This window comes from Propithecus coquereli, unplaced genomic scaffold, assembly GCF_000956105.1.
Source record: "Propithecus coquereli isolate 6110/MARCELLA unplaced genomic scaffold, Pcoq_1.0 Scaffold307, whole genome shotgun sequence".
Classification (NCBI taxonomy): domain Eukaryota; kingdom Metazoa; phylum Chordata; class Mammalia; order Primates; family Indriidae; genus Propithecus; species Propithecus coquereli.
The window spans coordinates 2,196,992-2,209,166 of NW_012148697.1; the positions used below are offsets into that span (position 1 = coordinate 2,196,992).

General features: G+C 36.7%; 1 protein-coding gene across 1 annotated transcript in view; it reads right to left on the reverse strand.

Annotated features, from left to right (window-relative positions):
- Window positions 1–12,175, reverse strand: part of UGGT1 (UDP-glucose glycoprotein glucosyltransferase 1) — a 124,164-nt gene that overhangs the window by 82,311 nt on the left and 29,678 nt on the right. The window contains exons 4-8 of the mRNA XM_012649914.1: window positions 11,256–11,386; window positions 6,331–6,443; window positions 3,963–4,137; window positions 2,289–2,385; window positions 973–1,051 (exon numbers count right to left, since the gene is read on the reverse strand). Coding sequence (XP_012505368.1) covers window positions 973–1,051; window positions 2,289–2,385; window positions 3,963–4,137; window positions 6,331–6,443; window positions 11,256–11,386 — 595 coding nt within the window. The remainder of the gene's footprint in view (window positions 1–972; window positions 1,052–2,288; window positions 2,386–3,962; window positions 4,138–6,330; window positions 6,444–11,255; window positions 11,387–12,175) is intronic.

The following is a 12,175-nucleotide window of genomic DNA, read 5'->3' on the forward strand; positions in this document are numbered from 1 at the left end:
AAAAAAAAAAAATGAACATGAAAAAGGATTCCAGAAGCCTGAATCAAATAAAAATGAAATCTATTTACTAATGAGACCAAAACTGATATTAAACAAGAAGAAAGGTACATATGCATAGGATGAACTCAGCATGTCAACAGTAATTCAACTTGAACTAAGACATCTCTGCTAAACTATTACTCTGGTTAAGTCATTTCATTTGGCCAAATGTCAGAGCCGAAGTATATGAAACTGAGCATAGCATGTATTATTTCTGTATGATCATTTTCTATCCAAAAAAAGCACATTGGAGACGTCCTAATTATAAATTTCCAGAAAATGAAAAATTTAGGGTTCTGAACAATTATTAATCCACAAGAGAAATAACTACAAAATTAAAAATAACAGCTAAGAAGATTTTCAGCTATAAAATACTATGATGCTCTCATAAAATGGTGACGGTATTATGGAATTTTTTAAATTCTACAATTAAAAACATTTTATATCCCCTTTCTTAGAAAGCACATCCTACTAAAACATATTTCAATTGAGCACCTATAAAATCCACTGTATTTTGCGTTTTCTTCAGAATGTGATTACCATAAGCAAATAACTATGACTGCTGTAACTTAAAATACATTTTTTTGGGGAAAAAATGAATTGAAACAATTTAATTTCTCCTATTATATTAATCAAAAAATATTATGTAACTTAATGCCATCAAGTGAGAGGCTCAGAAAAGGAAATCAATTTAAACCACAGGCAGGCAGCCAGAGTATCATTTAAGAATAATGCACTTTAGAATAACTGGAAATCACAAACTACACTCTAAACTAAGTGGTTGTTTCTCCATTTTAGATTATACATACATAAAGCACTGTTAGGAGATCTTTAACTCAGATAGTAATGAGAAAGATAATGCTTAGAATTCGAGAAAGCCTGGAGGTTTAAAGAAAATAAGGGCATTTCCCCAAATACACAGAATATATATACCTTAATTTTCCAAAGAGGAATCCTTGAACTTCATCAATAGGATCATTTTCACCAATCACTGTGGTGTTTACCTCAGTTCCTATAAAGCATAGAAATTACATCTGTAATACTCAGATTAGAAACAAAAATGTTATTAAATTCATAAACTACATAAAATTTGAATAATGTAAAATAAAAGTCAGAGACACCTTAAATTACACCATTTAAAATGTTAAATATCCCAATTAACCTTTTACAATGGTTCTTTAAACGAACAAATGGAATAAATGTGTTTTACTATTTCCTGTGTTCCTGGATAAAAAACGTATTTTTCCCCTAAACGATGTGAAATTTTATATGTTAAAAGTTTCAAGACTAATAGCTTTAAATATTATGAACAAAGGATTTTTTTAATGTTAAATTTCTGAAGAATTTGCAATTAGGCAACTTAATCCTAAATATAATAATTACTGAGGAAAACAGAATGATGACTAGGTTATTTTCCATTTGCTTTACTACCCAAACTGATCATTTTTGGTCTTTAAAATGGGCTTAAAAGGAAGAAATAAAAGGACAACACACAAAACTTGTGATTGAAATAATAAATTCATAACCCTCACAGGTCTCACTGCATAATCTCAGAAGTTGAAAAAAAAAAAACCCCTCACAGTGGTGGGGCACCTGTGGCCTCAAGGCCACATGGGGAGGGAACCTTCCGGATCCCCAAGTGCGGATCCTCAATCGAAGCCAAACTTAACAGAACAAATTCCTTTATTAAAAGGATTTCTTCTGTAAAATTTGGATTCAGTCAAAAAGCTATAATCAAGGATCTAGGCAGCCACATGTGGCCCCAAGGCCACAGGTTCCCCACCCCTGCTTGAACAGGAAGCATCCATAGTAAACAGGAAGCATCCATGGTAAACTGTTACAAGTGGAGAAAATAATAAAGAACACAAAATTGTTCATTAGACATAGGATAGTTTAAGATTTCACACTGGAGAGACAAATTAATGATTATTTATAAACCACATAACAAAAGCTACGACTTACTGAACATTTTTGTGCAAAAAACAATGCCAAATTCTTTACTTATGCATCTTATTTACTCCTCTCAAATACTTGAAGAGACATTATCACCACCTGCATTTTCTACAGGGAAAAATTGGGACCTAGAGAATCTGCTTAAGGAAACTCACTGAGATGTAGCAAAAACCAAGATTCAAACACAGGTTCAGAATACTCCTAAATCTATTCTTTTTCATTATGGAAACAAATTCCCCTTTAACTTATATTTAAAGAAAAAAGAAAACCCACTGGTCTTATTTTTACAAATTCACCTTTCACCTGAGTATCATCCTTGGCCTTGTACTCAGTGCTCTTAATGGCCAATTCCACACCATAGCCAGAGAGGTAAACGGGCTCCTTCCTGGGGTTCTGCAAGCAGAGCAAATATTCCATCATTACCACCTAGCTCTTCACATGTCCTAGTATATATGACACAACCACGTAATGTTGCATCTACCAGCCATTATGCACTCAAAAGTATCTTTAAATTTGTTTGCTAAAGAAATTAACTATGTGGTCAAGAGAGCTCACCGCACAAATTTTTTTAGTCCAAAATCTACCAAAATACCAACAGTAATAAAAGCACTTACCTATCAGTAAAATATTGATTCTATTTTTAAAAAATCAATGTAGTTTATGTTTCTCTCCCTATAAAATCCTAGCCTCTTTTACATTTTGTATCCTGCCACGACTGTAGGAATGGGAATTCCAAGGCAGAAGCAAAACCAGATGAATGGACAGCTGAAATAGCAAAGGTTCCAAACCATGTGAAAATGGAGAAAAAGAAAAAGAAATTCCAGAACCTTTTGAACAGGGTTGAAAACTAGTGAGGTCTCAATCCCAGAAATGCTTTGTTGGGACCAAGGATATATGTGTATGTTTTTTATTCAGTTTAAATGCCTTCAGGCAGGGCTTGGGCTAACCAAATGTCACAGGCTCACCACCATTCTGAGTGATGATGGCCCTTTAGACATTTTATTCTTAAATACCACCAATAAGTGTGAGGGGATCGGGGGAGGGCAGAAGACAAACTGTCAAAAATTGGACTTTGATCAACCTGTTTCTGCTTGTACAAATTTTCATTTAAAATTTTTATTTTATTTGCAGGGGTTTAGCACCCAATATTTACTGAGCTTATTATGACATAAAAACTTTAAAGGCTAACAATATTTACATAATAATATTTTAAATGCTAAATGTTACACAAAGTCTTAAAAATTTAAATTTAAATCAATTCTGCCTGATTTCACCTCTTAAGAAATCCTCCCCCTTCCACCAAATAAAAAGGTGCCAAAAAGTGAAAAATGGTTACAGTTCCATAGTATGATGACATTCATTCATTCATTCATTCATTCACTCATTTACAGATGGGGTCTCGCTATGTTGCCAGGCTGGAGTGCAGTGGCTATTTTACAGGTCCAATTACATTACCCATCAGCAGGGAGTTCTGACCGGCCCCAGTTCCAGCCTGAGCTGGTTCACTCCTCCTCAGGAAACCCTGTTAGGTCCCCCACTCCCAGGAGGTCACCACACTGATACCAAACTCAGTGTGGACACCTGACTGGCATAGTGCGCTCCAGCTCAGAACTCCTGAGCTTAAGCAATCCTCCGGCCTCAGCCTCCCGAGTAGCTGCGACTACAGGCGTGTACCACCATGCCAGGAAACCATATTAAATTTAGAAAATATTATTTACATGAATCATTTTGAAATAAAATGTCAACTTCATTAAGCCATTTCTTAGCAAAATTGTTTTTCGCTTATTCAGAAAGGCAAGCAAAGCACCTCCTATGTGCAAATAATAGATTTGATGAAAGTATTGGAATTCTCAAAAAAGTAGCTAAAATAACTAAATTATTTTACAAATAGGGAAATTGCTACCTTATGATCTAAGGTCATCCTAGGCAATTTAATATTCAAAACAATTGTAAAATAAGTCAATACTTACAGATACATAATGTCTGAATACATAAGTGATTTTCCCTGCATTGCTTTTTGACATAAGTTGGCGGTGGAAATTATAAAATTCCTCATAGCCAATCTCAGAGTAGAAAATCACCACCGGGCTTTCAGGATTAGATGAAGGATATCTGTGATCTCCTTTAAACAATAAAGGTTTGGGTCTGAAAATAAATATTAAAAGCTTAAAACTTTAAACTTAAAAAATGTTTAAATACTAAAAACAGTAGGAAATGTAAAGTATGGCTATGATAATTTAAATAAATATTATAAACATCTTAATATAAAGAGTAGGACAGTCTTAAATAGTTTTCACTTAGTAAGAATACCGTGATGTATAAGTCTTATTTGTTTCTTATTATTAAAAATAATAAAGGCGCATTACAAAAAATACTAACTATAATATACAGATTTTGATTAATAATTGCTGAGTCCTAAAAAGGGAAAAACAAAGTGAGAAAAAGAACACATATTCAAATCTCAGAGTACTAAAACTAGAGAGCGTGTGTGCGCGCGCGTGTGCGTGTGTATTTTGTGTGTGTGTGTGTGTGTGTGTGTGTGTGTGTGTGAGAAGGGGCCTCACTATGTTGCCCAGGCTAGATTCAAACTTCTAGGCTCAAGTGACCCTCTTGCCTCAGCCTCCTGAGTCGTTAGAACTACAGACACGTGCTACCACACCCAGCTTAAAACTTCTTTATTTTTTTCTACCTTATAAATAGAACATGATTATCCTTTTATCTGAAAACATACATAACAAATAATGCAAGAAGCAGAGGATGACATTAGCATGTTACTTGCCAATCACAGTAAGTCTCCTTCCTCTACCCTTTTTACTATCATGATCTTTCTACTAATGGACTTACTTCAGTTTTCCTTATAAATTTTAAGACTTCTCAAAAAAAGTAAAAACTTCTCTAAGGATGGCATCAAGATATTAATAGATCTTAATACATACACTCTACAACCTACCAATCCCTATTATAATAAACTACGTAATTCAACAGCAGATTAAGGCATATGAATAAAGATGTTCACTACAGCCTTACTGTAATAGCAAAAAAAAGGAAACGACTTTAAAATAATCAAGTAAGAAGTACAAGACAACCTTACATAGTTATTATGCATGTGTTAAAAATAATGAGGTACACCTACACATACTAAATGGAAAGATGTCTCTTATAAAAATAAACCTACCTACGTGTATAAATTTAAAACCACAGAAAAAAGTCTAAAAGTATATATGCCAAACCATTAAAAGTAGTTGCTGCCTCTCAGAAGTCATTCTTTTCTTTATAAAAGTCTGCATTGTTGTCATCAACAAATTAAACCAAGTTTTTTAAAGAATTACAAAGCCATCAATTTTGTTTCCCCCAAGAGAGCACCACTTCACTATCATTTTCAAATGTCCATACCTTGATCCTGAGATAACTGCAATATGCGATGCTTTTTTTGTTGTTTTTTCATCTTTTGTTTCGGTTTGAGGTTTTTTGTTTTTTGTGACAAGGTCTCCCTATGTTACCCAGGCTGGTATCGAACTCCTGGGCTCAAGCAATCCTCTTGCCTCAACCTCCTGAGTAACTGAGACTAAAGGCACATGTCACCACATCCAGGCAACACACTGCGTTTTCTGGTTGTCACCCTGACTGAGTAAGAAGCACTAATGCTATTTGGTGCGTGAGGGACAAGTGCTAGGCAGAAAATCTCAACAAAGAAGACCTACACCGCCTAACCTGCCATTAGCACTATTGACAGAGCAGGCCAAGACCACACAGAGATCACGGTCATCATATTTACTACAGCATTAGAGGAGTGCAGGGGGCTTGCTGCCTAGCCAGACAACAGCATAGGTCCTTAGTATAGTTGTCCAACACAGGAAACCTACCGTTAGGCAAAAATCTAGCACATGAATTACCAACTTAATATTCAAGTCAAGCTTAAAATTATCTTTTAAATATTCTTTGTCTGAAACTACTATTAATAATATCCTGAGAGATCATTATCATTAGTATCACTTACTTCAGGCACACTGGCTTTAATATACACACTATTCCTTACTAAGCTAATGACAAAGCCTATGTAATCTCTCAGATACAGTTATTATTAAATAATAACAGTAATGTTAAATACTCATATAATCTCCATTTTGAAATGAGATGAGGAAAGAAAGTAATTTGCCCCATTTCAGAAAAACATTTTAAGTGACGGAGCTCAAATTCAAATCTAGTCAGTCTGGATCCAGAATCCACACTCCAAACCATTATAGCTATAGACTACAAAACAGATAAAAATCAGAAGGCGGACTTAATACAGAAGAAACACAAGGAAATGTATGACATTTAAACAAATACACAGTCTACCTTTCAGACGCTGTTAGTAGAAGAGTCTCAAGAGTATCAAAATCACAAGTCTTCTTTCCATGCACTGAAAAAAATGATTTACATCCTTCTGGTGGAGGTTCATCAGCTGCTATCTGCCATGTAAGACACAATACATAAGTTTCTTAAAATTCTAACTGAAGACAAGATAGAGACATGTGTATTCTAAATAAGTGATTAAAATATAATAAAACAACATTAATAAAAGCAAAAACTAACATCTGCTGAACACCCACTCTGCACCAGGTGAGTAAGAGCTTCCATAAGCTGACGGTACCGTGAGGCGGGGAAGGGTTGAGCTGTACTTTCCTGGTGACTGAATTCTGCAAGGTGGCTTGCACCTTTGTCTCCTACGTGTTCTTCTTGTAGGCATTTCCACTCCGTTTCCCTGCTTTTGTGCCTCCCTCCCTGACTACGCCTTCCCTGATTTCCTCTCTCTCCTCACGGTTTACCGTTATCTTTATCTGTTATTTCTGCTCCCATCTTCATCACCGTGTCACCCGTCCCCTCCCCGTGGAGTTCCGTAAGTGCTCTCTACCCATCTTCCTCGTTTCTCCTCCGAGCTGCATTACAGTCAGTGGGCTCTCCTCCTTGCCCTAGGCCGGACCCAGGCCTCCTTTTCCTCCCTGGGTTGATGCTTTCTCATCTGTTGTCCAAAGCTCAGACTTCCCTGTTAGCAGATGATGGCACTTTTGTGTATTTCAATTTGAAAAGGTTCAAAGACAATCCAGAAAATGCTTTCACCCCCTTTTTCTAGGTGGGGTTACACCCCCGGACCAAATTTCGAAGCCAAGGAAAGGTCTGTACGGAGAAACCTGGGGTTGAGGAGGCTTAAGAATTAGTGCAAGTACAGACACCTCAGATGTACAAGTGTTTGGACTTTTCCCACACGGTTCTCCATGTGCCGGCCTTCCCCTCACAGCATCCCCTATCACCAGAGAGAACTCCTAATTGCCGTATTTGGAAAAACAATTCCAAGGTTAGGGTTATCTCCGTCCCATTTTATACCGGGGATGGACCCTGCATCTCTTGGCATCACCACTGGGTGACACTCTGAATCACAGAGCTGTTTTAAATGGTCTTAGGAATCTTGGGAGCTTTCTCACTGGAAGAAACCTTCTTTTATGCTGAATGAAGAGGATATCTTGATCAGCTGTCTATTTGCGGTTGCACAACTAGTTTTCCCATTAGATGTTTTAGTCCTATCATCCTGGGAACCTTGGACAAACCAGACTGATTTAGCTGACACTGAAAACTGATCCTTTAAAGCTTAATGAGCTTTAAAAAAAAAAAAAAAGCTCAAGGCGAGTAGGGTAGGGAGAGGGCCTTTCTTTAGTCACTTTTTAGCTGACACCAATTAGTCTTTCTGTGAAAGCTGATATATTTCTTACTTCTTGGATTCTAAACTGTACTAGTGGGTTTTTGTGTTATTCTAGAGTTACTGTTAACTTGGTGGTACTGAAACGCATAGACTATATCAATGGTCTCCCAATATTTATTGTGACGAGTAAAAATAAATTGAACAATTTAAAAAAAAAAAAAAAGCTTCCCATGCCAGTGCTTTCCTTGCATTATTTCACTTAGGTCCTCCCATACGGTCCCATGAGGTAGGCGCTACTTTTATTCCCCAAGCAGAATGTTAAAATTCTACTTCAGAAGATATCAAAAGATATACAGGGAATATTGACTCAGAACAATTAGCACTAAGCTATATTCGAATAAATAATGACTTTAACGAAAAAAGTCCTTTGGGCCTCTAAACAAAAAGAGCAAGAGACTTTTAAAGGAAAGAAAATGACATTATTGTCCCACTTTCTCCAGGAGGACTTAATGCGGAAATAAAATAGAATATGATTAAGATAATCAAGGAAAGAAAAAATGAAGCAAGGCTTTATATCCAGACTTTCAAGTACAAAGGGCACACAAAAAGTATCATATAAACATGCAAAAACTGAGGAAATGTTGTTCCCACAAGCCCTTCATGAGGGATCTACTGGGAAGCAGCATCAAAAAGGCAACTGAGGCCGGGCGCGGTGGCTCACGCCTGTCATCCTAGCTCTCTGGGAGGCCGAGGCGGGCAGATCGTTTGAGCTCAGGAGTTCGAAACCAGCCTGAGCAAGAGCGAGACCCCGTCTCTACTAAAAATACAAAGAAATTAATCGGACAACTAAAAATATATAGAAAAAATTAGCCGGGCATGGTGGCGCATGCCTGTAGTCCCAGCTACTCGGGAGGCTGAGGCAGAAGGATCGCTTGAGCTCAGGAGTGTAAGGTTGCTGTGAGCTAGGATGACGCCACGGCACTCTAGCCCGGGCAACAGAGTGAGACTCTGTCTCAAAAAAAAAACAAAAAATTATAAAACTCTTAGAATACAGAGGAAAACTTCACAACGCTGAATTTGGCAATGATTTTTGGCTATGACACCAAAAGTACGGCAATTAAAGAAAAAATAAACTAGATTTCAAAATTTACAACCTTTGTGCATCAATGGATACTATCAACAGAGTAAAAAGGCAACCCATGGAATGGGAGAAAATATTTGCAAATCATGTATCTGTAAGGGATTAATATCCAGAATATACAGAGAACTATAACTCAACAACAAAAACCAAACAACACAATTTAGAAATGGGCAAAACACTTGAATAGACACTTATCCAAAGAAGACATACAGATGGCCACTAAGCACATGATAAAACATTCAACATCATTAGTCATTCATTAGGAAAATGCAAATCAAAACCACAAAGAGATATCCCTTCATACCTATCAGGATGGCCTCTATTTAAAAATCAGAAAATAACAAATGTTGAGGAGGATGTGAAGAAATTAGACCCCTCACACATTACTAGTGAGAATGTAAAACAGGGCAGCCACTGTAGAAAATAGTTTGACAGCTACTCAAAATGTTAAACATAGAGTTGCCATATGATCCAGGAATTACAGTCCTATGCGCATATTCAAAAGAACTGAAAGCAGATACTCATACACCAATGTTCTATAGAAGCATTATTCATAACAGTCAAAAGGTAGAAACAATCCAAATGTCCATCAAGAATGATAAACAAAATGTGGTATATACATGCAATGGAATATTATTCAGCCATAAAAAGGAACAGAATTTTGATACATGCTACATGTGGGTGAACCTTAAAAATTATTATACCATGTGAAATAAGCCAAACACAAAAGGAAAAACATTGTAAGATTCCACTTACATGGGCACCTAAAATGGTTCCTAAATTCATAGAGTTAGAAAATAGAATGGTGGCTGCCATGGGCTAGGGAGAAGACGAGGGAAAATGGGGATTTATTAGTTTATGGGTATAGAGTTTCAGTTTTGCCAGATGAAAAAAGTTCTGAAGATGAATGGTGGTGATAGTTACACAACAATATGAATGCACTTGATACCACTGAACTATGTACTTAAAGATGGCTAAAATATTAAATTTTGTGTTGTATATTTTACCGCAATAAAAAAAAGTTGATGGTCAAAGTAAAAGCATGTTAGTGAATCAAACTCATTCAGAAATGTGGTAAGTAAAGGCAACATATCTACCACATGTGCTGCCTTTCCTATGTGAACGTATCACCAAAGAGTACCAGATTTATATGCATGTTCCAGAAACGAATGAAAAAAAATGACAGAATGAGTCACCAGTTTACAATCCCCAAAGAATTAATACACTAAGTCTAGAGCACTAATGGCTATCAAATCAAAAAAAGAAAAGAAACCAGACATTAGCTGCCTACTAATAGAAGACTAGAACACCACCTATAGACTTGCCAAAGGGAGGAAATCCAATTCTGATCGAGCCACCGATTTATAGGAAAGAGAAGACAGAGGAATAAACTCAACTGCCTCATGAGTATGCGATCAACAAAACATGGACCATGAAGAAATCCAGGTTATACAACAGAAAAAGAAAGGGATGGAAGGAAAACCTGTAAATTAAGAAACCCCTCCCCAAATTACAAAATTTTTTAAAGACTGTGCAAAACTAAACTCTACTGTGTGGAGATGCAATAAAACAATGAAGAAACATAGCAAGTCATTCCAACAGACATTGCATTGAGAGAGTGGCTTCTTTTGGAGGGCTAAACGTGATTGTGATTGGGGACAGACAACATGGAGGGTTCCAGGGTGCCTGGCCAAGTCCTATTCCTTGACCTAGGTGAAAGTTACAAAGGTGCTCACTTTATAATAATTCACTACACTATATATTTGTTGTGAATGGTTTTATGTATGTTTTATTTTATAATAATGGTTTTAAAATTAACATTTCTTTTATATCAAATACCCAGTTGGTGAACACATTTTTGATTGCCTCTTCTGTTTCTCTTTTTTTAAAAAAAAAAAAAAAAATGAGAGTTTGTTGAACTCAAGATCCAAACAAGATCTCCATGCTGCATTAAGCTGACACATTTTTTAAGTCTCTTTTCCTTTAAGGTTCCTCTGGCCCTTTTTCCTTTTCCCTTATATTTATTGAAGAATCCACATGATTTTACTACAAAGTTTCATGCATTCCGGATTTTCCTGACTGTATCCCAAGGTGTTGATAAACATATCCTGTCTCCTGTGTTTCCTGTGAAGTGCTATTAGACCTACAGGCTGTGATCAGATTCTGGTTCATTAGTTTAGCAAGACTACACCCTGCCGGCAATGTTGCATAAGTGTAAAGTCTGGTCGTTTCTTTTCTCTATAGATATTCTTTTTCTTTCTTATATGCAAATAAGTACAAATTATTTTTTTAACCCATGATTTTGCTTAATATTTTAAAACAAATAATAAATCCTAGAAAATTTCAGGCAATAAAGCGATAGCTCTGTAATTCAATTCCAGGACAACTGTCATCGTCACGCCATGCACCCTACAAAATGTTGTTCTCTAGCCTCACTGGACTCACCTGCTGGAAGGCTTGAATTGTTGCCGAGTAGGAACGAAGAGACAAACAAAATTTCAGCAAATTTTGCTGTAGAGGTGACAGAAACTGAAATGCAGCTTCCAATATTGCATGATAATAGGAATAATCAGTACCTGTCAAGGAAGAACATTAACCAAAATAATTGTGTATGACTCAAGATATCCAAATAAGATACTTCACGAAACATAAAGCTGTATGTTGCAAAAGTATGTGATGGCAAAATTTTACCAGTATACTGTCTGGAACTGTTCTCAAATCCTTAAAATTCCCTAGAGTACACAATGCAGCCAGACTCTTCCTTTCTTCTTCCTTCAATCAAACTACTCCCTCTCCTGGACTGCTACTTTCCCTCTTACCTGGATGACTTACTCCTACCTACTTCCTCCGTAAGAATTCAGCTATGAATCACCTACTCCAGGAAGTTGCCCCACACCTATCCCAAGCTTCAGTGGGCTATTTATATCACTTATTTGATTCCAAAATATTTCTTTGCTCACCTCTTCAATTATCACATCATTTACTAAATTATTTACTCATTGTCTTATCTACTCCCCTAACCAGGCTCCGGGCAGCCAAAGGCAGAGGCTGTCACTAATTTATCTTTGTATCTACATTGACTAGCACATGTTATACACTCAAATAACTAAAGCAAACTGAGCAATGCAATGTGGAAGGACATAGTATTAAAGGATATTATGGGCCAGGCGCGGTGGCTCACGCCTGTAATCCTAGCACTCTGGGAGGCCGAGGCGGGTGGATCGTTTGAGCTCAGGAGTTCGAGACCAGCCTGAGCAAGAGCAAGAACCTGTCTCTACTAAAAATAGAAAGAAATTAATTGGACAGCTAAAAATATACAGAAAAAATTAGCCAGGCATGGTGGCACATGTCTGTAGTCCCAGCTA